Source organism: Pleurodeles waltl, chromosome 4_2 (genome assembly GCF_031143425.1).
Source record: "Pleurodeles waltl isolate 20211129_DDA chromosome 4_2, aPleWal1.hap1.20221129, whole genome shotgun sequence".
In the NCBI taxonomy this organism is placed as follows: domain Eukaryota; kingdom Metazoa; phylum Chordata; class Amphibia; order Caudata; family Salamandridae; genus Pleurodeles; species Pleurodeles waltl.
Window position 1 is genome coordinate 491,664,918 of NC_090443.1, and position 26,574 is coordinate 491,691,491.

The 26,574-nt window shown below is 44.5% G+C and overlaps 1 protein-coding gene across 1 annotated transcript in view; it reads left to right on the top strand.

Moving 5' to 3' along the window:
* Positions 1-26,240, top strand: part of LOC138292988 (TLC domain-containing protein 4-A-like) — a 119,912-nt gene extending 93,672 nt beyond the window's left edge. The window contains exons 6-7 of the mRNA XM_069231916.1: positions 6,447-6,520; positions 18,102-26,240. Coding sequence (XP_069088017.1) covers positions 6,447-6,520; positions 18,102-18,411 — 384 coding nt within the window. The 3' untranslated portion in view covers positions 18,412-26,240. The remainder of the gene's footprint in view (positions 1-6,446; positions 6,521-18,101) is intronic.
* Positions 26,241-26,574: the final 334 nt, after the last annotated feature.

Here is a 26,574-nt window from a genome sequence, read left to right on the forward strand (position 1 = left end):
GAATTAAATCTTCACCATACGTATCTTTTTATACAGGTGAGAGTAGCTTGTGCCCCCACATAATTTGCATGACAAGATAATAGACCTTACTCGTGAAGGACATTTAGGGTGTAGACTCACCAAGAACAAAGTAAAATTACATTATTGGTGTTCAGTGTTGGTTCTGGTGGGAAAGAAAATAAGTGCATTAAGTGTTTTCAGTGACGTGAGAAGGTCATCTGCATCCCTTGTAGAACTCCTGCTAAACCAAGGAACTATGCTGCTCTTGATGTGATTGGTCCTATCAAATGTGCAGGAATTGGACTCGAGAGGATTCTGAGTTTCAACTGAATGCCATCAAATGTGTTTGGTTTTGAAGGCAGACCGAGATGGCAAATTGTGTTCTCGGATTTTTTTCAATTAAGGTACTTCGCAAGTGTTAGTGACAGATAACTGTGTCTAAACAGAAAGTATATTACGCAAGGTAGCACATCCTTGTACTGCTCCAGAACAAACAGTCAAGTGCAAAGAATAAATAGAACATTGAACAAGTGCATCCAGCTTAACAGCAGTGAGGGTCGTTTATGAAAGAAAATGTTTTTTGTTGTGGTTTATCTCATCGCACCACTCCTAAAAGAGTAACAGGACAGGCGTTTCGCCAATTTGTATCTTTGAAGGGCTGGGTCCAAGGCACTAAAATGAATCCCATGTAGATGAACAGAGGAGGTGTGTTTTTTGTTGTTTTTGTTTTTTTTGCAATTTTATTTAGCGTCAATAATATTCTCTTGGTGATTAATTGATTTACCCAGAATCATAAGATGTTGAGCTAACACCGGGACTCGAACCTGGTTCCCCAGTTCCAAAGTTACTATCTGTGGCTGTTAGACTACATCCCTCCCTAAATTGGTAGAAAGACAGAATGTGATGAATAAGATTCAGGCTTATAAAAATCCACAGTATGCTCTTTCTATGGGAATCATATGATTGCATCTAATGTTCATATTTATAGGAAAGAGATGTGTTGTGCCTTCATATTTCTGTACACATTCATACTTCCTGATCATCAGTTTATCCTCGTCTTTCCCTAGATCCCGTTTGTTTTAAGTTGGAGGTTATTGACAGAGCTTTTCTGAGGAGAGCTCTCATATGAAAATTGGAAGTTGGATGGTTGGTCTTATTTACAAACAGATTCAATAAATATTTATCCCTTGAAGACATTGTTTGGAGCTTGACTATATTACATAGCAAGGGAATTGATGACTTTTCTGCTATTGTGTGCTATCTTTCCTAGGTATCATTTACATTAACATTTACAACACATAAAATAAAGCCTATGGGACAGAGCAGCTCTCTGGTTTGCTGGGGACATTTGAAAAGCTTCCCTGGGAATGGATTCTGTCCGTTTCTTTACCACTGGTTTTGTGGTTCTCAGATGTGCGTGCTTTTTATTTGCTGGCTCTATTTGTTATGGGCTGTCTAGTTTGAGTTTGCCCCTTCAATTGCCCAAACCTTGTTTACTGTATTCTTGCACCATTGCTCGATTTCTGTAAACAAGTCTTTACATTTTGTTCTTATCTTGCTACATTTGCTGTGCATTAGAAGATTAAAGACAGAGGTTGCATATCAGGCTCTGTCTTCCAAGGAGGTTTGTGTTTACTTTTCTTTCTCTGACTTCAAGGTGAGAGGATTTATGGGATAGTTATGCTCGAGGATGTTTTTGAGGAAGGCTGTACAATGCGTTTTTTTTTTCTAGCACACAAATTTACATGCGCTGTGTATATATTTAAGAATATGTTGGAATTATAAAAGCACAAATGAAGCACATTTATTGCTAATTCTGAAGTGTGGTGGAAACAAATATTGTATTACGATCAGAGGAAACCAATACACTAGATGATGACATTTCCACACATTATCGTTTGTGTGCTTTATAACTTTATCAGAAACACTGTACATCTGTGCAAAGGTAATGGTCATTTCAATTGAAGATGTGTTGCCTGTAATGGCAGTACGCAACCACACAATGCATACTTCACTTTACCCCACTTGCCTCTCTGCACCACTCCACACTGCTGCACTCTACTCTACTCCATGCCTCTCTGTTGTACACAACTCTACTCTATGCCAGTGCACTCTACCCCAATCTATATATAACAGCACTCTTCACCACTGCACTCTCCGTCGCTCCACTCTGCCCCACTCCATGCCACTTTACTGTGCATCACTGCACTCTATTGCACTGCACTCTACTCTGTACCACGCTGTTGTATGCCAGTGTGCTGTATACCAATCACCTTACCCTGCTCTAATCTACTGTGCACTCTATGCCACTCTAATGTACGCCACTGTACTTTATCATGCACCACTCCACTCTCCACTTAACAATCTACTCTACATCACTGCACTCTGTGCCACTCTGTTGTGCTCTGCACCACTGCACTCTATGGCACTGCTTTCCAAGCCACTCAACTCTGCACCTCTGCATTTCATGCCAGTGCACTCTACCCCACTCTGTTATACACCACTGCTCTCTGTAACAGTCTGCTCTGCAGTACTGCACTCTGCCACTGAACTCCATGCAACCGCATTCTACTCTGCCACTCTAATGTACTCTCCCCCACTACACTCTGCCACTACATTCTATGCCACTGTAAACTACTGTGCACCACTGTACTCTTACACTGCGCTCTATGCCACTTCACTCTAGTCAGCATTACTCTACTCTAAGCCAGTGCACAATACCATACTGTACTATGCACCACTGCACTCTACACCACTCCAGTCTAGGCCACTCCTCTAGCACTCTCCTCTGCAACACTGCACTCTGTGTTATTGCTGTAAGTGCCACTACTGTATGGCACTACTCTCTACCCTGCACTAGTCCACTCTACACCAATGCACTCTATGCCACTACACTCCATCCTGCACCACTCCATTCTATGCCAGTGCAATATGCACCAGTGCACTCTACACCACTTTACTCAGAACCAGTGCACTCATCACCACTCTACTCAGCAGCACTGCACTCTCCGCCACTGAATTCTACTCCACTGTTCTCTGCACCAGTGCAGTCTATGCCACTACACTCAACTTGACGCCAATGCAGTGTACTCCACTACACTCTACGCTGATGTACTCTATGCTACACCACTGTGCATCACTTCTCTCTACACAACTGCACTCTACACCAATCCACTCTAATCTACTCCACACTACTGCACTTTGCTCTGAAACAATCTACTTTACGCCAGTGCACTCTGTTCCACCCTACTATGGACCACTGAACTCTTCGCCACTGCACTCTACGCCAAAGCACTCTGTCACTACTCTATGCCATTGCACTCTACCCTGCACTCACTCACTCCACTTTGAAACAACGTAATCTATGCCACTGCACCCTGCCACTGTGCTCTGTGCAACTACTCTATGCCACTGCACTCTACCTGCACCACTCCACCACTTCACTGTACTCTGGAATATTCTACGCTGTGCCACCGCACTCCACTTTGCACTACTTCACTTTACCCTGCATCACTCCACTATGCGCCACATCGCTCTACTCTGAAACAGTCTGCTCCACACCACTGCACTCTACGTCACTTTACTCTGACTCTCCACACTAAGCCATTAAGCTCAAAGCTGCACCACTCTAATCTAAACCACAGCACACTACATCGGTGTACTCAACACCACTTTACTCCGAACCAATGCCCCTTGTGCCACTGCACTTTACACCAACTACACTGCACTCTGTGCCACTATACTCTACAACACTTTATGCCACTGCACGCTACGCCCCTCTACACCATTGTACTCTACGTCACTACACTCAGAGCCAATCTATTCTAGTCTGCACCACTGTACTGTAGGTCACTGCTCCCTACCACTCTTTTCCGCATCACTATACTCTACGTCACTGCACTCTACTCTGCAAGACTGCAGCCTGTGCCACTGAACACAATGCCACTTTTTTCTGCACCCCTGCACTCTATGCCACTCTACACTATTGCGCACTATGCCATCCTACACCATTGCGCTCACGGTCACTGCACTCTATGCACTCTGTTCTAATCGCCACTACGGTACTCTGCACAAGTTTATTCTGCACCACTGCACTGTACACCACTCAATTACACTCCACACCAATGCACTCCGTACCACTACAGTCTGCATCAGCCCACGTCATTCTAATCTATGCTGCACCATTGCTCTCCACACTACTGCACTCTACGCCACTCTACATCTCTGCACTCTGCCTCCCACCACTACACTCTGCTGTGAAACTGTCTACGCCACACCACTGCAATCTTGTCTGCACCACTCTGTCACTGCACTCTACGCCCTCTGCTCTGTCACTGCACTCTATGCCACTGCATTCTTTTCTTATGCATTCTGCAGCACTTTACTCAAAACCAATGCACTCTATGCCACTGCAATCCATGCCAATCTACTCTACACCACTGTACTTTACACCCCTTCACTCAGCCCACTCTGACACTCCACTCTGTCATTCTACTTTTCGATACTCTATTCTGTGATGCTCTGCTCCACTTAACCCTACTCCACTCTGCAACCTCTATGCAACTCCCTCTGTCCATCCATGCTGCTTTGCTCCACTCTATTCTGACACACTAACCCACTCTATTCTAAAACACTCTGTGCCACTCCACTCTACGCCCTCTGGTCTTTGTCACTGCACTCTATTGCATTGCATTCTTTGCCAATGCATTCTGCAGCACTTTACTCAAAACCAATGCACTCTATGCCACTGCAACCCATGCCAGTCTACTCTACACCACTGTACGTAACACCACTTCACTCAGCCCACTCTGACACTTTACTCTGACATTCTGCTTCAGGATACTCCATTCTATGATGCTCTGCTCCACTTAACTCTACTCCACTGTATGCCACTCCTCTCTATGCCACTCCACTCCACAGCACTCTGCTCTACTTTATGCCAATCACCAACACTACTCCTCTCCACGACCTCTATGGAACTCCTTCTGTCACTCCATGCTGCTTTGCTCCACACTATTCTGACACACTAACCCACTGTATTCTATACCACTATGCCACTCCACTCTACGCCGTTTGACTCCACAACACTGTACTCCACTCTATGCAGTACCCTCTACGCCACTCCACACCACTCCATGACACTCCTTGCCACTCCACTCTACACCACTTAACACTGCTCCACTTTATGCCCTTCCACTGTACGATACTCTACTCCCTCCACAGCGCTCCAATACTCTACACCATTCCATGACACTACACTTCACTTCATAACACTCCACTGTACGACACTCCCCGCCGCTCTCCTTTACCACACTAACTTTCAGCCATGCTGAACAGCAGCGACGCTTGTGTACAGCATAGCAAACATAGATTGGCAAAGCAACAGCTCTTACATAGGTGAGACCTATTAGTTTTTATAATGTTTGTTTATGTAGCATGTCAACATATTCCACATTTCTAACTCATTTAAATGATCCGTAGTAAAGATAGCTTAACTTTTTAGAGTATATTTTTAAAATGTATTATTAATATTTGATTTCGACATAATCTTTTTTTGGTGGGCTACTTACTGAGTTTTTATAATTATAATAATTTGAGTTAAGGTTAGCGGAGTAAATAAAGGCCTAAAAGTTATTGAACTTTATGCCCAATAGATGGCACTGTGGTGTTAAAATAATTCTTGCACACCGGAACGCGTGTTCTTTCCAAAATCCACGATAGACTGTCTGAGTTTAATCATACATTTTAAAAAGTATATTAAGTATTGGAGCATTAAAAAGATAATTAAGAACTAATACATTATCATTTTATAAAATGATGCTATTGTGCAGATAACGACTAAAGGGCACAGAATTCTGTACCATTATTACAAAAAATACACACATAAAACGCATTTTGAAGTTATTTACTTTAAAATACATCTTCATCGCATAGGCACTATAACAGCATGCGTGCGAGGTGAAAGTATTTTATAGTGAATAACAGTACAGTACGTTATAAATGTCTGCGATGTGTTGTTACCGAAAATTGTTCTTGACTTCTTTGCAATGACTGATGTCCCTTGCTATTATCGATATGTATTGTCTCGCGCCCCCTGAAGCTGCTTCTCAGGGTGTTATGCGGCCTATCCGAACTTTTGTTTTTGTTAATCAGATAACAGGAGTTCTTGAGTCCTTTGATTTCTACCTCACCTCTCTTGTTCAGCCTTTCCTCTGCTCTTTCTTGCCATCCTTCTCTGTTGTCTTCTCCTTCCACCAGTCCTATCCAGTCCTTTCTTTTCCCACCTCACCCTCTCTTCACATTTGCTACCTGTCTTGTGCCTTTTTCCCTACTTTGCCCTCAGTCTCCTTCATCCCATCTGGGCACACTTGTACCCACAGTACTTATCATATGTAGTAAGCTACGTCGTATGGGATGACTCATCTTGCTCTTGCTTTCCCCTCCAGAATAGAGGAGTGTTGCCATTCTTCGCAAACTTCCGACTCATCTCTGAACTCTCCACCCCATTTGTGAACCAGAGGTAGGTGACGATTACTGCTTTAATTGGCCATCTGTCATGATTTGTTCTACCACTATTGTGAAACTACTACTCACTGCAGCCTAATTTATTTACTCATTAAGCCACAAAAAACTAACCTGATGTAGGAAGCTGGCTCTTTGGTCAACTATATAAAGAGTCCAAGCAATCCCCAGCGGCATCAAAGAGGCACAAATGACATCCCAGATGTTCTCTTTTTGGGTAGTGTGGTCCAGCAGTTAGGCATATCAGATGGTAGTGCTAAGATTGTGAGGGCATACACTCACACAGTGTGACACACCCTCAATGAAAAAAATCTGACACCAATTTATAAAAATAAAAGGCACTTTTATATGAACTTTGATACCAAGATCACTAGAATCAGGTGAGTACCTTTCGAGGTAGGGATTTTTCGAGTTTTTTTCAAAGTTGACTGCATTTTTCAGATGCAGTAATGTTTTCCTATTGAGGAGAACAAGCACTGCATACAGGTATAGTACAGCGACTTACGGGACCAATCTTCTGGCCTTAGGGTAAGTACGGGACAAAGTGTAAGACGACGCTAGCAGGTCCCCTCAGGAGGCACTGGGGCAGCCGGATGCAGTTGAGCATCTGGTGCCCCATGTAAGTCTATGGGGATCAGTCCAGTTACCAAGATGCTGCAGGGATTGGCTGGAAGATCAGTCCAGAGGAACTCACAGTGGGGGGTTTGGGGGGGGTGGACCCTTGAGCTCCTCGGGCACGTAAGTACTTGGTTCATTTCTCCTCTGGCTGTGGGGCTCGCTTGCAGTGGTGTCTTCGGGTCCACCTCGTGGATTATGACAAATCGAACCTGTGAAATTATCAGAGGAATTGGCCTAGAAAAAATAAATGCAAAACACACAGAATGTGGTGGGTTAAAAACGATCCTGCGTGTTATGCCAGGTTTTTCTGTTGAAACTCAGGAAAGGAGGTATTTATCACACATGGCAAATACCTCACCGCACACCATCCTGTGCAGCCCAACTTGTAATGAGGGCCTTGGCACGTGCGGAGGCACACTGTGCGCACGGAGGCATCAGAAGACTGTGGCATCTGAATGCGATGAGCACTTTGGGGGTTTAATTCTAAATCTCCCTTCTCTAAATCTGTCTGTTTTAAAAGATCTAATGCAATCTCCGATAGAGTTTATTGAATGTGATTGTTATTCATGCTGGTTTGGTTATTATCCGTTTAGCACCTCCTGGGGTAAGCGTTGAGTGCTCATTATTGCAACATTTGAGGGATAAATGTAGGAAATTAACAACTTTGGTGTTCAAATGGAATAAAACAGTCTTAAGCTTTGAAACTCGAATGGTAAACATCAGTATTTACCATGCAGTAACCACCAACTGCCACAGGTCCTGGTCCAGTTGGTTCGTTTCAGCCATGGAACTGGGATACATGACATTTAATCTCATCGTTACCACTTCACCTACAAATGCTGGAAATAAAACACTTTATTCTGAAGCTGGGAAGGTTCCACGTCACAGTGAACGTTCCTTGGGATGGAGAACCCAGTGGCTTTGCATTTGGAATCCCTGCCACCCTGGCTGCGATTCAGTGGATTAGTTTCGAAGGTGGCACCAGGAGACGCGGTCCTTAATCGTTCTCTCATTTGTCCAAATTGTGTGTGCTGGGGCAATCACTTTATGGACTTCTTTCACTGCCCCCTTTTTGGCAAGACTGTGAGCAGTGTGCAGTTTGAGCCAGTGGTTGCAGAAGGTGGCCCCAGCACTTATTATTGGGGACCGGCACGCACTTTTGCTCATCAGACTTTCACCCTTGAGCAAGAGAGAGAAAACCATGGAGGAAAGGAGGAGGAAGAGAGACTGAAAAACAGCGACAAAGGGCGAACGCAAGGATGAAAAAAAGAACCTGCAAGACAAAAAGCGCAGGGAGTCTCTGGTAATGGAAGAAAGAAAGAGGTGGTATTAAAACTATTCATCCTTGGTATTAAGGCAATCCCAATATTCTCCGGCGTCATCTGCGGGCTTTGAGGAAAACTTTGGGCACTGGCACTTATTTTACAAATTAGGTACTGACTGTGCGAATTAAGAATGAATGTGAAAGCTGTTAGTGAGCATGTGGTCAACAATGCAATGGATATTACCAAAGGGAGTGGAGACATGCACAGCCTCGTGGTATAGTCACCAAAATGGAATATTGTGTTAGCCTTTGCAGCAAGTAACAGTGTGATGCAGTCCTGGTCTATTACTGTAACACATTGATTGATCCTGGGCAAATCATACACCCATGACAGGTCCCCAGCGTGGTTTTTATTCACGCATTCAGAGCTCATAAAGCGCTGAAAGTGTGAGTGTTGCTAGTTCTTTGATAGAGTTAAAAGCGGCAAGGAGCCAATATTCGACACTGTGGACATCCTATAGTGCCTCTTTGTGGGTGGTGAGACAGGAGCCATGATTGCAGGGCAAACTTCCTGTAACATTTGTTTTGAGGCTCCCAGAGTCACATACTATGTATTATTCTGCCATCTTGTGGTTGGGTGCCCTGCTGTAATTTCTAGGTCTGGCTTGACAGCAGAGCTGTTGTTTACCTTACCTGATCAACAGAATAAAAGGGCGACAAGCCTCGGAGACGCCCTTCTTCACACATGCCCAAAGATACAACCAGAAGTCAGCCAGGGTACCCTATGGGGTATTCCCAAGCTTGCAGGGCACTACCGCTGTGGGTCATGCACCACTGCAACATGACAGAAACAACTAAAAACCTAGATCAGGGTTCTGCAAAGTCGGTCCTGGAGAGCCGGGTCCATGCCAGATTTTTTGCATATCCACATTTAGAAAAATGTAGGTTTCTGAAACATCTTGTTTCTAAATGAGGATATGCTAAACATCTGGCATGGACCTGACTCTCCAGGACCGACTTTTCAGAACCCTGACCTAGATGTAGTCTTGCATTCCAAATGGGAATAGTGTAGCCTGACAAATTGAAACTAAGAGAAAGTAGTGTACTTGGACACATGCCCTAGTGGACTCTGCTATCTGGGCATGACTTGTAGGAAGATGAAAAACAGAATCTGCGAAGATCGCAGTAACTAAAGGTGTAAAAGAGAAACCACCAAATTGGCGGTACATTTCATTAGACATCCACACACACTCACTGACTTGAAAATGATTGCACTGGAACAACTTGAGAACAGTAGCATCTTAGAGAATATCCTCTTCGAAAGAGAACCTTGGGTGTACCGACTGCAGGTGCACAAGACAGGCCTTACTGACCAGATCTCTTGGAGGGCGTTCAGCGTTAAGGGCTAGTTGAACACACTGCCACCGGAGATGCTCGCCATTGGCATTCTAGACCAAGGATAAAAAAGCATTCTGCTCATTTACTCACTTCTATTCAACATATCCATTTTTATCCATCCACTGTCAGCCACATTCCCGGGGTTTGTAGCTTCACTTAGTTATAACCCAGAATAGCCATAACTGTATTCGCTGCCGTCTAATTCGCCAGGGAATTCTTGTAGCATTTGTGTGTTTTAGCTGTTTGACTATTTTAACATTTCACCACACTTTAATGTTTTGGATGTTTTAAGTATTTTAGATATCTTGCAGACTATGAAGTAACTACTTGTTCAGTTTTTTCATCTTACACGTTCCACTTTTTTTACACGGCATCACTGCAATGGCCGAGCGCGTGAATAATCTCTTTATTACTGGGCCGCCCGTCAACCAGGAATTAGTCCCACTGCAGGCGGCTATCGAGAAAGGTGCTCGGCATAGCTTTGACTACTTACACGGAAGCCTGTCTGTTCTGGCCAGTGTTTAAACCAGTGCTTGAAATGGAAAAATATAAGTGCCGGTACTCTGTGCCAGAGTGCCTGCTTGTTTCTGAGAAGTGCCGGTACTCTCCAATTAAAAGTATTATGGTTTTCTCGAGATGTGCCGGTACTCCCCCTCTCAAAATGAAAAAGTGCCGATACTCCGTACCAGACAGTAACGGCCCATTTAAAGCACTGGTTTAAACTCTTCCACGCATTGCAATCGTAAACCTGCAGGCTCCCGGGGCGGATACCAGGTCTTGGTACCCATGACGACGCGAGTACACAAGTTAGTTTTACCCGAGGCAGCGAGGGTGTGTACCAGTCTGACCATGGCTTAACTATTGTAATACTAATACAAATTTTACCTACAGTGCTCCCTGGAGGGCATCAGACGTCCACTAATTAGGTAGGTGTTTCATGTCTTATATCATCTTGAATTGAATGGGGCGTATAAGTTTGTTTGTTGTGTTTAGTGAACCTTGCTTGTGTTTTCACTGTTACCAGCACATGTAGACCAGCATAGGATACACTGACACGCGCATCTGCTCCTTAGTTAACATTATTGTTTCATGGTACCCACAGTACTTATCTGCTTTTTATTGGTCGCACCATATTTGTTTCTGGACTATACCCATAGTCCGCTGTATTACGGTATTGTACCATGTGTGTCCGTGCCTGTGGCATGGTATGAATGATCACCATTGCTTAATTTGTAAATAAAACCGTGCCGGTGCCCAAAGCTCCCCTCTTAAACACGTGGCTGCTGCAATAAAATATGGAAACACGGATTACTGAGGCGGCGTAATCCTGAAGCCATCTTGGGCCTCTTCAATCCATTTAAAGACACTCCCTGCCCCTTCAGCTCACTCTTGCAGCTTTCTGCTTATTCCATCTGTGACTATTTTTCGTGTTTCTCTTCCTCCGTTTATCCCAGGTGTCATTTGCTTGCAGCAAACGCTTGAGGCAGAAAAATAAGCGCCGGCCCCCAAAAATAAGTGCAGGTGCTCAGCACCGGAAACAACAAGCACAAATTAAGCACTGATGATCACTAGATTATCAGCCACCGCTTACCCAAGGTTACTAATAGGGACTTGCAGATCCTGATGAAAGCCACCGTATTGGGGTACATGGCAGAAACTAGTTAGTCACATTTAGGGCTAGGTAGTGAAAGCAATTCCATTTAACCGGCTTTCCCCAGTTTTCAATCTTGTTAGACGGCCCCAGAATAAACACTGATATGGCCACTGCCTAGGCAATTTTACCCATCACTTCATATAGGTCTCACACCCTTTTCCTTAAAAAGTACTCCAGTGTCTGGAAAAGGTTGTAGCATGCCCGATCCTCAAAGGATCGGTAAGAACTTGATGATGAAGCATGTCACTGGATAACATTCAGTGAGTTAGAGTTCCTTTTAAGAAAAAGGATTTTCTCCTAGAACGAGTGAGCTCCTTTCACATGATCCATGATTGACTCTTTTTATTGGTAAGGCCCCCTCGGCAAAGACCACCATGCAATGCTCATGTTAAAGTATAGATTTTTATATAGGATGACAAAGGAAGTGAGCTTCTAATTTTAAACCGTGAACAACATGACAAATCTTGTAGACTTAACTTTCTGATTGTGAAAAGCCTCATGTTTTCCAATCTGCCCATGTGAGACCATTGCTTTCCTACATATGTCATTGATGGAGACATGTGATAGGCTAGGCTGACCCTTTTTCCTTTTTTCCTTGTGGAATGTGCCCTTGGCTGTAGGATGTTACCTACAGTAATGTAGTATGTTTGGGTAGAGGTTTCTCTATCCAGCTAGCCATCGTACCCTTGATACTAATAAACCCATATTTTGGCTTGCATGTGCCACAAAAACTGTTTGTTTTTTCACAGTGGTGTGGTTTCTTGAGTATAATACACCATGGCACTCATTGCATCTAATATCTGGTTCATTAGGAGCACATCAAACACTATGTACAAGTGGTGTTTGTTTTTGACGTTTAGTCAATAGACATGAAATAAAATATACAAGTTCCTATATTGAGTGATCCATACAGAAGTTAGTAAATCACAGGTGGTATAAAAAAGCAAAAACATTGTTTCAAAGCTGAAGTCACATGTACATTTGGTAATTATACAAAAGACTAATGTATTGATAAGATAATCATGCCAAACAGACAGATGTTATTACACACAACAGTTTAGTCACATTGGACTTTTTCAAGGCTGTGAAAATGTAACACAAGGCAGCAAACAAGACTTCTAAGCTAAAGTTTCAATAACTTGTTACATTTAAAACAAGAAGAATGGACATATCAGAGGACCAGATGAAATTGGCATGTTAATCACCAGAAGAGTTGTACATGGGACACTCCTTTTTCCCCCTAGTGCTAGTACATCAGAAGTATGAAGTCTGAAAAACAGCCTATCACAAACATCCTGTACATGTGGGTAATGCAAAAGGGGCGTTTATAAAAAAAAAAAAAAAACACAATATAAGATTGAAACAAAAAACAATTACTAAGCAAACAGAGGTCAGGTGTGACAGCAGACGTATGAGAATGACCCAAGAGGTGGGTAATATTGATTTTAAGTAGTGATTTGGTCATTTTTGATTGTTTGTGTACTCACGGTACCAGCGCTGGACTGTTTTAAATGCTATTTCTTTCCTTCTGTATACTCAACACAAGAAGCAGCCCTTTTTTGTCTGATGGTCATAAACTTAATCTGATTGAGACTTCTAGCTGCAGATCCCTTACCTTTGAATTCCCCCCAGATATCAGACGGCTTCCAGAACATTTTCATGAGCAGTACGCCTGCATGCCAGTAGGTTGCATTGATCGTCTCAGTGTCCATCGTAGGTGCCAGAAATTATGTTGCAGTCCGTATATAGGTGCTGCCCAGGCGTGCTGACGCCAGCCAGTGCCAATCTAGAGTGTGCTACCCCTCAGTCGTGTTTTTTTAAATGGTATTTTTTTCAACTTTTGTCAGATTCTTTTTTGATAATTTGTTTTCCTGGTGTATTGAAACATATCTTCTAGGAAGGCAGGCTTCAAGCCCTGCAGATCCTGTTACCGGGTGATGTCCGTGACAGATTCACACTTTGTGTTTGTGGTGTCTAGAGCGTGATCACAACCCGAAGTTGTGCTCCAAATGCCGGGCCATGCATCTGAAGGCTTTGAGGTAGCAGTCCCTGAAGTTGAATGCGACCCAGCATGCAACTCCCTGCAAGTTGAGAGGAAGGTCTAGGGACCGGCTGAAAAGTCCGAAGACTTGGGTGAAGACTTGGGTGAAGACTTGGGTGAAGCCATCAGATTGGACACATCTCCAGATACTGGCATGCTTTCTCCCCCGACCGTGGCTACAGAGGAGGGAGCTTCTTATGCAATGGTGGTAAGGAGGGACCTTTAACTGCACTCAGTGGTCATCAAGACTATTCTCTTGACAGAGGTGCTCCAACCAGAAACTTCCAAATCAGAGCCCCTGCTTTCATTCATTGTTGCCCTCACTGACATCATACTGGGTACCTGGTCTCAACCCTGCACCCCAGGGCTTTTGTGAACAGGAAGATTGCGTGCCGCCATCGCCCTGAGACCCAAGTTTCCTGACCACCACCCCAACCCTGAGAGCTTAGCAGTCCAAGCCTCAACCTCCCAAGGTGCATTCCCTACCAATCCCCCCAGATAGGGAATCCAAGAGGTTGGATTCATTTGGGGGAAGAGATGTTTTCTTCTGCCAGCCTTGCGTCAGTAAACACTGCATGCCTTTTGGGCCGTTATTCCCACATGCTGTGAGATATTGTTGCGCAAGTGCTGCCACATGTCCTGGAGGAGGCTTAGGCTGTACTTTCCCAGGCTGTTGCCGGTGGGAGGGATGCAGCAAACTTCACAATTTGTTGCAGACTTGACACATCCAGTTCAGTAGGCAGAGCGGTTTCAACATCAGTGGCCCTTAAGCCCCATGCCTGGCTCAGGACGTCTGGCTTTTGAGGGATGTCCAGGCTTCTCTGATGGACATGGTCCTTGAAACTCACGGCAGCCCCTCATCCAGCCGAGTCTGCCTTCCGCTCATTTTGTGTTTACGGAAGGGGTTACCAACCATGCCAATTCCCATCTGACCACGTATGCTGCCCAGCTTCTGCGTGGCTTGGTCAAGGGCGTGGGACCCACTGACCTTGTGAGTCAGGTCCCTAGCGGTCTGGTCAGTCCTTCAATCCCCCCCCTTTGCAGCAGCCTCTGAACCGTCCTGGTCTGTCTCCTCTCCACCTTAGTCCAGTTGGCGGCAGGATTCGGCATCACCTGCTCCACTGGCAATCCATTACTTCAGACAGGTGGGTTCTGCAGATAGTGTGAAGGGGCTATTCCCTCCCTTTCAAGAATACCCTTCCATCCATGCCATCATCTTACGATCGGATGATGGAAGATCATTTGTCTTTTCTTCGTGAGGAAGTTGCAGCTCTCATGGCCAGTGGAGCCATAGAGAGGGTTTGAGTTCCAGGTGTAGGCTGTGGTTGCTATTCCTGCTACTTTCTAGTTCCCAAAAGGAACAAGGACCTTCGCTCTATTCCACACCTACGAGCCCTCAATCTCTTCCTCAAGAAGAAGTTCAAGATGTTCAGGCTAGCTCAGGTCTTGTCTGCACTGGATCCAGGAGACTTGATGGTAGAGTTGGAACGCTTATCTCCACATCTCTGTCCTGCCTTCCCACAGATGTTACTTGGGGTTCACAGTGAACCAACAGTACTTTCAGTTCACAATGCTTTCTTTTGGCCTTCCCAGCGCCCCTCCAGTGTTCACCAAGGTGGTGGTGGTTACAGCTCATTTGCAGAGAGTTTCAGTCTTCTCCTATCTCGACGACTGGCTGATAAAGCCGTGCTTGCCCCAGGCTGTTGTCTTCTACCTCCAGACTACAGAGGACCTCCTGCATTAGCTGGGGGTCACTACAAACATGCACAGTCACACCTGACTCCCTCTCGGATGTTCCCTTTCATCAGAGCTGTCCTGGACACAGTGCAGTTTCGGGCTTATCCTTCTGAATGACGAGTCTAGGATGTTCAAGCTATGACACCAATATTTTAGCCTTTATTGTGGATTTCGGTGAGGCTGACTGAGGCTGCTGGTTGCATCCTGCATCCTGCTCGGGACACATACCAGAAGGCATATGCATGCTCTGCAGAGGGACATGAAGTGCCAGTGGGCACAGCATGAGGGGAATCTCTGACATTGTCCAGATCTTGAAGGGAACTGTGCAAGATCTGCAGTGGTGGTTAAACTGCGACTGGGCCAGTGGCAGACCCCTCTCCCTTTCCCCAACCAGATCTGACAGTAGTGTCAGAAGCATCACTCCTGGGTTGGGGCAGCTGTCTGCGAGAAGTGGGGATCAGAGGCGTTTGGTCTCCAGCAGAAGCGTGACTCCACATTAACATCCTAGAGCTCCATGCGATCCGACTGGCATTGAGAGCCTTTCTTCCCTCTGTTAAAGGGAAAGATGGTGCAGGTGTTCAGTGACAACACCACCGCAATGTGTAACTGCAACAAGCAGGGTGGGGTGGAGTCGTGGGCTCATTATCAAGAGGCTGTACTCCTTTGGACTTGGCTGGAACATTGGGGCATATCCCTTGTGCTTCAACATCTGGTGGTCTCTCTGAACACCAGAGCGGATAAACTCAGCCGAAATTGCCTAGCGGATCACAAATGGCGACTCCATTTGAAGGTGGCACACTTTGTCTTTCAGCAGTGGGAAGAGCCCTGGTTAGTTTTATTTTTTTTGTCTCCGACCGAGAACACACAATGTCAGCAGTTTTGCACGTTGGAATTTCCAAGACTGCAATCGCTCAGAGACGCTTTTTGTCTTGATTGGAGCTCAGGTCTCCTGTACGACTTTCCGCCCATATCATTCCTGCCAAGAAACAATAAGACCAAAGTCATCCTCAGCTCTGCACTGGGCACTGAGAGTCTGGTATCCCAAGCTGCCGAGGATGTCCACCGATTCTCCAGTCAGACTGCCCCTTCGGAAGGATCTTCTATCACAGCAACCGGGGAGGATTCTTCACCCAAACCTGCCCTCTCTCCGCTTTCTTGCTGGTAGATTGAGCAGTGGGTATGACTGTTTTTGATCTTCCACTCGGAGTGTTTTCCACCAAAACAGTATACACCTGTCAGAAGAAATTTGTGTCATGGTGCACAGACAAGTGTGTTGATCCCCTTTCTGCCCCTCTTTCTGAGGTCCTGTTATTTTATTCTTTCCCGTGCCCTGCAGGGCTCTGCTTTGGGCACTCTTAATGGATATTTATCTGCTACTTCTGCTTTTTTTGTGGTTTCCTGATCAACCTGTCCATATTTTAAGTTTCCTGTTGTACACATAGGTTCCTCAAGGCCTTACTCTTGTGTTCCCTCCTTCTCCATTCATTATGCCCCAGTGTGATCTTAATTTGGTTCTAACTTTCTTGATGTGCGCTCCTTTCGAGTCCCTTCACAATGTTCCCCTCAGGCTTCTCACATCGAAAACAGCCTTCCTTGTGGCAATTACATTTGCCCGCAGAGTGAGTGAGTTGCAGGCTTCATCATCTAAGCCGCCCTACCTCTCTATATATCCTGACAAAGTGGTACTTCACACAAGGTCCTGTTTTCTGCCAAAGTGGTTACACACTTTCATGTAGACCAATCTATCTCCTGGCCTACATTATACGCACCCCCACATCCTTCTAAGGAGGGGGGAGACTCCACCACCAGGACCCAAAAAGAGCATTGGCTTTCTACCTTGATCGTACAAAAGAGTTCCAGGTAAATGGCCAACTCTTTGTAGGGTATGTGGGTGCAAAGAAAGGTCGGGCAGTGCAGAAGTGAACTAGTCGTGCTCTGCATCAAGATCTGCTACACACTGGCCAAAAAGCAACCCGAGAGTTTGTGTGCTCATTCTACCTGAACTAAAGCTGCAACCACTGCGTTGGCATGTGGAGTTCCAGTCCTGGACATCTGTCAGGCTGTGACATGTGCTTCTCTGCACGTTTACCAAACACTACTGCCTGGACAGTCAGGTCCATAGGGACAGGTACTTTGCCTGTTCGGTCCTGCAGGCCTTTCTTGTTTGAACTTGGTTCGCAGTCCCATCTCTGGGGATGGTATTGCTTGGGTATCTATTCAAAGGTAAGAAATCTACAGCTATAAGTCTCTATCAGAAACACCCTATCTGGTAGAAACTATATCTAGCTGCAGATTCCTTACCAACCCACACATCCTCCCGGCACTGCAAACTGATTTCTAGGCGCAGGAACTCCACTTTCAGGGTCCTAGTTTTGACACACCAGTAGTCGGTGTTCTTCATGGCTTTGTGCTTCTGGTGTGGATGGTCGTGAAAAGAAACTGATGTCATCATGCCTGGGTGGCGCTTACATATGTACCACAACGTAATTTCTGGAGCAGACAACAGACACTGAGCCGAGCGACGCCACCTACCAGGAAGCAAAGGTATGGCTCATGAAAATTTTCTGGGTCCAGTCTCATGCCTTCGGAGAATTCAAACTTAAGGAAACTGCAGCTAGATATAGTCTCTACCAGATAAGGCTTTGCCAAAGGTAAGTAACTTGTTCAAAAAGTGGTGTCTAATACTTACTGCTTGTTTCTCTTCACTCCTGTGATGCCCCTTAAAATTTCAACTCTAGGCTATTTAGTACAACAGGGATGCCCCTAAAACATCCTCCAGAATCTTTTCATATTCCGTATATTTTTATTGAACTTGTGATTGTTGCCGCCAGGCATGTGTAATGTGCTTGTTCTCTATTTTTCCCTAGGTGGTTTTTCGACACAGTGGGCCAGCCGCGGTCTTCATGGCCAGTGCTGCTGAATGGCTTCGCCATGACAGTGGTCTTCTTCCTAGTCCGCATTGCAGTCATCCCCTGGTACTACCGTGAGACATTTGCCACCTTTGGCAGCGAAGCCTTTGAGCGGCTTGGCACCGGACCACAGGTGGCCTGGATAGTGTCCTGCATAATCTTGGATGTGCTCAACGTGGTATGGATGTACAAGATTTTGCGTGGCTTCTACAAGGTGGTGAGCAAGGACCGTCCACAACGGAAGGCAGAACGGTATCACTCTGACTGATACATTTGAGGACCCTTGATCACATTGACAAAGAGGCGTTAGAGCCCTTGCTATCTCCTCCTGGACTGCGATGGACATTGCGGAATGGTGACCACTAACCTCAGGATTTCATTTGCAAGCAACCGAAAAACAGGGCAAAAGAAACATTCAGGTGATGTCATAGGCTTGAGCCGACTAATCTGAGCCAAACGTGCTGAGGGCAAGAGGCCTAGACAGTTGCGATTGCGGAACAGTTTTAAGGTTGAAATATTTCTGCTGCTTATACAAATACTTTTTTGTCTCTAAGAGGGCTTGGTTAGCTTTACACTTTGGCATATTGTTTAGTCCTTGTCCACTCTACGTGGTACCAAAGTGCGTCACTGGAGCTTGGCCAGTCTACCGAGACTATCATTGTGGAAGGTGCTCTGAGAGAGCACAACAAACAAATGACATGTCACCCCTCGCTGCTGGCCCAGCAACAGCTTTTGCTGGCAGTGTCAGCAGCGAGCCAGAGAACTGAATAGGTGTGTAAAATAAAACTCAATCTCAAACAGTACTTCACCACCACACGCAGACAAGGATGGTATGTCAAGGATGGTGTATCATAGAGCTTCCTTCGCCCCACTCTTGTAGCTTGCACTGCCGCTGCCTGTGTTGTATCTGTTTTTTGTCATTGAGGCTTAGCCCACGGATGCCCGTACTGTGCCTGTTCTGTGTGATCAAACATGTACTGCTGGTGCCCCTGCTACACATGCTCTGTTTGTATTTAGATTGTGCTCTACTGCTGCCAATGCAGAACATCCTTTATGTGCGAGTGTTACTGGCCCTACTGCTGCCTGCCCTGTATCATTTGCGTGAAGGAAGCTTGTACTGTTTCTTTCTTGTATGTGTTTTATGTCTGAAGGCACTATCCATTGCTACTGCTGTTCTTTTCCAATTGAAAGCTTTTCTGTCTTGTACCCGTCATGAGGAGAGCGTGTATTAGTCCTATGTGTACTGTGCCTTTACTCTGTGTGAGGGTAACCTGTGCTGCTGTTGCCTGCTCTGTAGATGTGTGTGAATGAAGGTTATACCGTAGCTGCCCTTTCTGTACAAGTTTTGTTTATGTGAGGTAGCCTTTATTGTATATATTTTGTGGGTGGCTGCTTGCACTGCTCTAGACGATAATGTGTACATGTTCTGTGTGCATTCGAGAGAAGCCTGCACAGCCCAAAGTTGTACAAGGTGTGTGGATGTACGTGTGGTTTCCATGTTATATCCGCTCTGTGTGTATAAGAGAAGGTTGCATTGCCTGTGTTGTACCAAATTGTTGGTGTGCATATGATATGCGTACTGAGCTTGCTGTCTGTGAGCGAGGTCTGCAAGTTCTATCTTGTAAAAGATGTGTGGGCGTGTATGTGGTATCAGGGATGTACCAGTTCTGCATGTATGTTTGTGTGTGTGTGTATATATATGTATGTAGCCTGTAGGGCCTTGTAAAAGGTGTGTGGGTGTGCGCATCTGACCCCCTCCTGTGCCACGTCTGTTCACTCCATCAGTTTTTAGACCATCTTTTGTAGGTAGGAGAATGGACTTTCCTTAAACAGCTCTCTGTTGAGTCTCATGCTAAATCAGGCTGAGTTGCCTCTGCACAAGTGGGAGACAGGACCTCCAAAGTCCACCACCATTCTCATTTTGGAATTAAGTGTAGTATGTACACTCAATTAAATAGTTATATCCAGACAACCCATTTAAAAACCAATATGTACTCTTATAAAATCTAAACCCTAAAATATGAAATGTTTGACTGGAATACTCGTGTTAAGTGTGTAGATCCCATAACATGCCGAAGAGGGATGTTAAGGAGTAAAAGTTGAGGTGACCTTTCAGGTACTGGTCCGTCTGCACTTATTATCTTGGCAAGACATTTTCTTCAAGAGTTTGAATGCAGCCGCCAATTGTTGATTTTTTTGATACAGCATTTTACAGGTTCCTGAAAATTTCTTCTTGTGACATTTAAAAAAAAACACGGTCACACCTTGATGCATCAGCCTACCAGAGGTTTCCCAATCTCATCAGACAAGCTGATGGTTCAGGGCTACCAAACTGCAGACAGAATTACCTTTAGAGTTATAACAGAGACCAGTCTCCCTGATGAGGGACCAACTGGCCAGTTCTGTTGGTTGCCTTGGCATGTCGAGAGCATAGTTAGAACAGAGCTGAAGGCCTTACTGGCAATTTCTCAAAGCAAAAAATTGACAGCTAACCTGAGTCAAAGCTCAACATTGAGAGAATTCTAGTTGGGAAATGGGAAGATGCATGGCTCAGTCAGGCTGGTTGATCAGGGCCTTTTCCAGTTGGGTAACAGAGTAGGACTGAAGTTTAGGCAGAGCACAGCTTGGCCAAGTGGCCATGGGAAACTTTTATTTCCATTCTTCCTGCCTCAGCTGTGGTCCTCTATGGTCTCCTTGGCTACATCAGAAGCCTCCCACCCGCACTGAAGCCTATTTTTTTTTTTTACTTTCACCACTTGAGGAACTTGTCCTAATTCCTGCTTCATGTTCCACTTCCCATATCAAGTTTCATTCTGTTTATAGAAGCCCAAAGTAGCTCTCCTAGAAGTAGTATCTCCCCAACCCAGTCCTTCATCCTCAAAAAAGTTTTCCTGACACAGAAGCTTGGAGGAGGGCTCATTCCTCTTCTGGAGAAACTGGTCCTGCCTCCTGTTTCTGGTTTCATCTCCCATACGAAGTGGCACCCTAGTTTAAGGAGACCTTTCAAGCTTTGGCCTCTGTGCTTCTGTTTTTTGTCTAGACCTTAACACGTGGTCAACTCTCTAAGCCACAATGAAATGTTCATTCTATAGCTGTCTCCTTACCTAGAAACTTAGGCAGTCAGACTGGTATGTCATTGCTTTTGATATCCCACACTTCAAAGGGGCCACATAATATTAGATGATACATTTAGAAGAAGGACGGTCATCTTCTCATTAACTCTGAGCAGCTTCAGTGAAGGTTCTCTATTGCTGATAACCAGCAAGCATACGGTAGAGGTCTTTGAACTGTGGAGTGGAAGAGGGTTCGGAGCCATGTTGGGACAGCGTGAGACCTTCAGGTAAACAGTCTGCATGCTAAGTTTAGCTGATTTGCCACTCAGTAGGTTATGCTCTGTTCTGTAAAGTGGAGCACTTACCTGCAAGACTAAAGACACCAGCCCAACAATAAGCACTCTCAAGTAGGTGTATGTCCCTTAGTGGCAGTCTTCATGATCTACTCTGGTTGTGCCGAATGAGGGGCGTGTGAACAAATGCATGGTGTCTTGTGACTTCCCAGATGGCGGTGGATATTGTGTGTGATATATGTAAAATTAAATGAATAATTACGTTATCACAGATACCGGCTTCCAGTTCTAATCTTTCGTATTGCAATTTAATGCAATCTGGGACTTATACTCTTGGTTCATTTTTAACTGAACCAATTAGGCAAACACACCAAAAATCATTAATTTGTGCAAATAATTTAGTGGCCTTGATTACACTAATAGCATATTGGCAGTATTCAGCCCACTCTGTTAAACATTTTAGCAGATTACGTCATTTGAGGGCCCAGACAAATATTATTTTGTACTTTTTTGTGAGCTTGGCATGAAACAATTTGAAAACGATTGGCAATACAATCTGTTGACTGTAACAGAAGCCTCCCAGATGTAAAGGAACATAGTGAGGCAAGTAACAAAAAAGACACAGACATGCCTAAGGCAGCAATGCATTAGAGTGAGGGAAACATGCTCAGCTATGGCCTGCATGGATCTGTTCTCTGAACTAGAGAATCAAGCATGCGCTGCTACTGCCTGTGCAGTGTCTCTTCAGTATGTTTAAGTGACGCTTGCACAACAGTGCTGTAAATCTGTATGAGGGTGACTGCACTGCTGCCTTTGTTATACCTTGCGTGTTTGGCTTGCAGTGCAGGTGCAAATATGATGTGCATGTTTGGAAAGCTTGAATTGTTGTGGATCATCCTATACCATTTCATAATAATGGAAGTTGAAATGGCTATTGTCCAATGCTATATCATTTATACATGTGGGGTTTTTGCTGTACCCTTTCTGTGTGAAGTAAAATGCCCCTTTGCTGCTTGTGCTGTATCTGAAGCTTAGACTGCTGTTTGTGTTTGATGTATCTGTTTGTGTTCAAAGGGTATTGTTCAGGTGGTGTCCTGCTGTAACTCTGTGAAGGAAGTGTGTGTGTGTGTCTGCGTCTTGTACCTCTGCTCTCCTTGACTTGGCACCTGCTAATACTCTGTCTCCAGCCCCATTCACCAGCATTGCTCACTCACAGTGAAGCGTGGCTTCATTCTGTGCTGGCATGGCTGAAAGTCCAAAGTAGAAAGCCAGGTTTCTGTGGCACTTAAAAGCCCCTACAGGTGGCCCCTAATTCCAAAGGGACTTGCTCCCACCACCATCCACTTTTTTACCTTGTAAGAGCGCAAACACTCTTGTTCACTTATGAAAAGGCCCTTTTCTTATTTTCAGAAGAAGCCATATTGTATAGATAAAAGGAACAGCAATATATATGTAGTACTCTGATGACCAGCAACAGTTCAGGTATCTGTTGGGTTTAGGAGCATGAGGGTACAGGGTCACTTGAGCCTCAGTGAGAGGCTTCAGACCTGCGGAGTACCCTTAGTTACAGGGTGTGCCTATGCTAGGCAAACAGTCAGAAAGTTGAAAAAGGCGCTGGCATACAGATTCTAGCCTCTCCTAGAGCCTAGACGGTATGGATTAGGCTCATAATGCACAGTTTTTAGTACTACATCTTTAGAAAAGAATACATACTTGCAAGAAATGTAAGAATCTCCACTGGTTTCTAGGGACCACCTGATGTAGGCTGAAACAGTGGGATTTGGTGCTACAACTAACGAGTTATGTAGTGAGGATTTAGAAACCCATTCCCCAGCACTTTTTTTTATTTGATCAGTGGGTAGGAAGACTTTGAGAGGGGCAACACCCCCACCCTGCATCATACAGGAAAGAGCAGGAACGTTGAGATTGTCAATCCCACATTTCAGCTCAAACTGAGTAGGGTTGAATTGTGAAATGAGTAATGAGGGTTAGGATAGCCGCCACTCCATGCATGCACCTCATCTTGTAATTAGAGGGGGTGGATGGGAAACATGTAGAGAGCGCTCGGGTTTCCCAGATCCATGCATGAGTAGTTCATCTAGTCCTGGTATTTTCCTGTGCATTCTGGAGTTTTTACTCTTGTTGATTCTAATATGAAGTCAAGACTAATATTTAGAAAAGGCAAAGAATAAACCTGGACTGGATACGCTACCCACGCATCGGCCTGGGAAACGTGAGAACTCTGTGTATTGAGGTGCCTTCACCCCATGTGTCCACAACTCATAGCAAGTCATTCATCCAAACGTTAGCTAGACCCCTGCCTACTTGGGCATTTGTAGTTGATGAGCTGCAAAGCAGGCACTTTATATCAAAGAGGGAGGTGGTCAACATGCAGTGAGTGGTCGTTTGATACAAGGTTGCTAAATATGTGGCAAGTGCCGGAATATACATTTTAAAAGGATCTCCAGATGGCTGAGACCCTTTGTTACGCTGGTGTTAAATTGGACAGTATATTTTTCCCTGGCTTTCACAAAAATGAAATGCAACTGTAATGAGCGGGATTTTAGCAGTTCTTTTGTTTTTAAAATGTTTGAAGACTAGGAGGGGCAGAACTGGATTTTGCTCAGACTTTAACACCTCTCAAGAGTTTAGTGAAATACTGAGTCTTGTTAAGTTTTGCCTTTGCCCCGAAGTTTAACCGGGGTTTTGGCATTTTCTTACCTAGGTCGGAGCCTTTCATGAGTGGCTTTCAGCCGGGGGTGTTTCTTCTATGAGATCTTAATCGTAGCTCAGTCTGTGCTTCCAAACTGGGTGAACACGTGCCAGTGTCCCAGTTATTCCCAGAGTTCTTTTCCTGGAAGATGGGTTTCTTATTCTGTTTTTATCGTCCAGGAGGTACAAGGCCCTCACACAAGATTAGAGCCCTGTGGTGTGGCCATAATGTCAGTATGTTGCCCACAATGTTCACCTGCTATGTATAATGCAGACATACAGTAACCGGTGGTGTGATGCGTTTGCAGCATGAACCTATTTTATATTCACATTCTGTGCATTAATCTGCCATGTTGTGGTTGGGTCTGGAGGTGTCTTGCAAGGTTTTTGTTAGGCGGACTTTGCATGAGCCACTGTGACATTTTCACTGTGTCACATACTATGGCCTTGTGTGACATGCCCACAAGGCCCTAGTATGTGACAGGCATCTTTAGATTCTTTATTCTGCCATTGGTTTTGAAAGTGAAATGGACAGCTGCCTAGAAAAGTGCTGTCTCTTATTTGATTCCACAGTGTGGACCTGCCACTGTGATAATGTCAGGATACTGCCACAATATAAACAGGCTGCTGACAGTCCAGAAATACCGGTGATGCCTCAATGCTAGGATGCATTGTTGACACACAACTGACATTGTTGCTGTGATGTCTTGAAGTCACAATGCAGAAATTTTGCAAAGTCTTGGCGACAGTTGCAGCAGTTTTCCAACGTCATGATGCCAATCATGGTGTCAGCACATTGCAGGCAGAGCAGAAATGCTGCAGACAAAAGTTGCGGCGATGTCAAAGTGATGATGTTGATGATACTGACATGATGTTGGTAATGTGGCAATGCCATGTTGAGGGCCATGATTTCGACACACTGGTGACAGTGTGAAAATATTCTAAATGATGTAGTTGTGAGGTTTGGATTCTTTCTGCCTGTAATTTGTACAAGATGGCAGAAAAGGTTTGATTATTCCTTAGTGTCAGAATGCTGCCCACAAACTCTGCGTAGCCTTCCCTCTGGATGATGACACACTACAGATGTAACACTCTCAAAACCTAGAGCTGCTGAATTGCTACTGACAAGACACTGCTGATGGCACACGCACAGTACTGATGTTAACATGCTGCAGGTTCACTGGCCACCCATCAAATGAACCATCACATCAAAACAAAGGTAATAAAATGTTTAGATGACAGATTCAAGAAAAGGAAAGGCATGGTATTTAAACTGTGCTCTTTAACTAATGCACACAGAAAAGAGGGTTTCCGGTGTTGTACCTGTATCCTTCGCTACATCGGCCGTACCTTTTAGCAAGATGGTTGCGGCCAGGCACTGTTGCCTTTAAGAAAAAAATAAAAACATTTTAGCTAAATAATAACCAGAAAATGTCAGCTTTTCTGAATAGGAGAGCATGCCACCAGGTAACTCACATGTCGTATGTCCTTGTATTCGGACACAATAAATGTTTTGTTCTAGTGGTTGCTCAACATCCAGAGCATGTGTACACAGAAGGAGAAATGGTCTCTTGCCTACCCACAGCTGCTTCAACTATTCCTTTCACTAAATAAAAGGGGCAGCAATATAACCCTGGGGGCCGGGGGCAAATCAGTAATAGAACACAACACTGGTCTTCAGTGGAAGTGGAAGCCTCAACTTCCTTGGCAAATCTAAAAGGCTATCAAATAATTAGTTTGTAAGGAGTTGAATTGAAGTTATTTGCTATAAAAACATCTCGAAAATATACATAAAGACATTCAATTACAAAAAGGTGCTCCAACCAAAATGACACAGGGAAAGTGAGTGAGTGAACTAAAGTGCGCAGATGGTTTATACAATGCATATATACAGAACTAGGTCTGATGTGAATAAAAATTTCAACACAACTCTGCATCAGAGTATCGTGTACCACATCATAATTAAAATCGGCCCTCAAGTACATTTGTCAACGTTTCTACGCTAATAAAGTTATTTGGTGAGGGTCATCATCTGTACCAAAAAGAAAAAATAATCAAAAATTCATTAGCATTTTCCTTGTTACAATGTGTTTGATCACCTAATGGAGAAGAGGATTGCAACACAGTAATGTTAAACAATTAATCTAATTGTGTGGGTTTCTCAACCGCTTAATGCTTTAAAAAGTGTTCTTCTGTGATTCACTAAGGAGTTAAATTACTTGTTTACTCCTTAAAAAAAAAAAAAAAAGACCAAAGTGACTATAATTATGGAAAACACGATTTAAAAAGGATTGGAAAAATAAATAAATAAATAATGAGGCTTTACTAAAAAATGACTGACCAATTGAAATGAAAATGCTCGCCACTATTGTC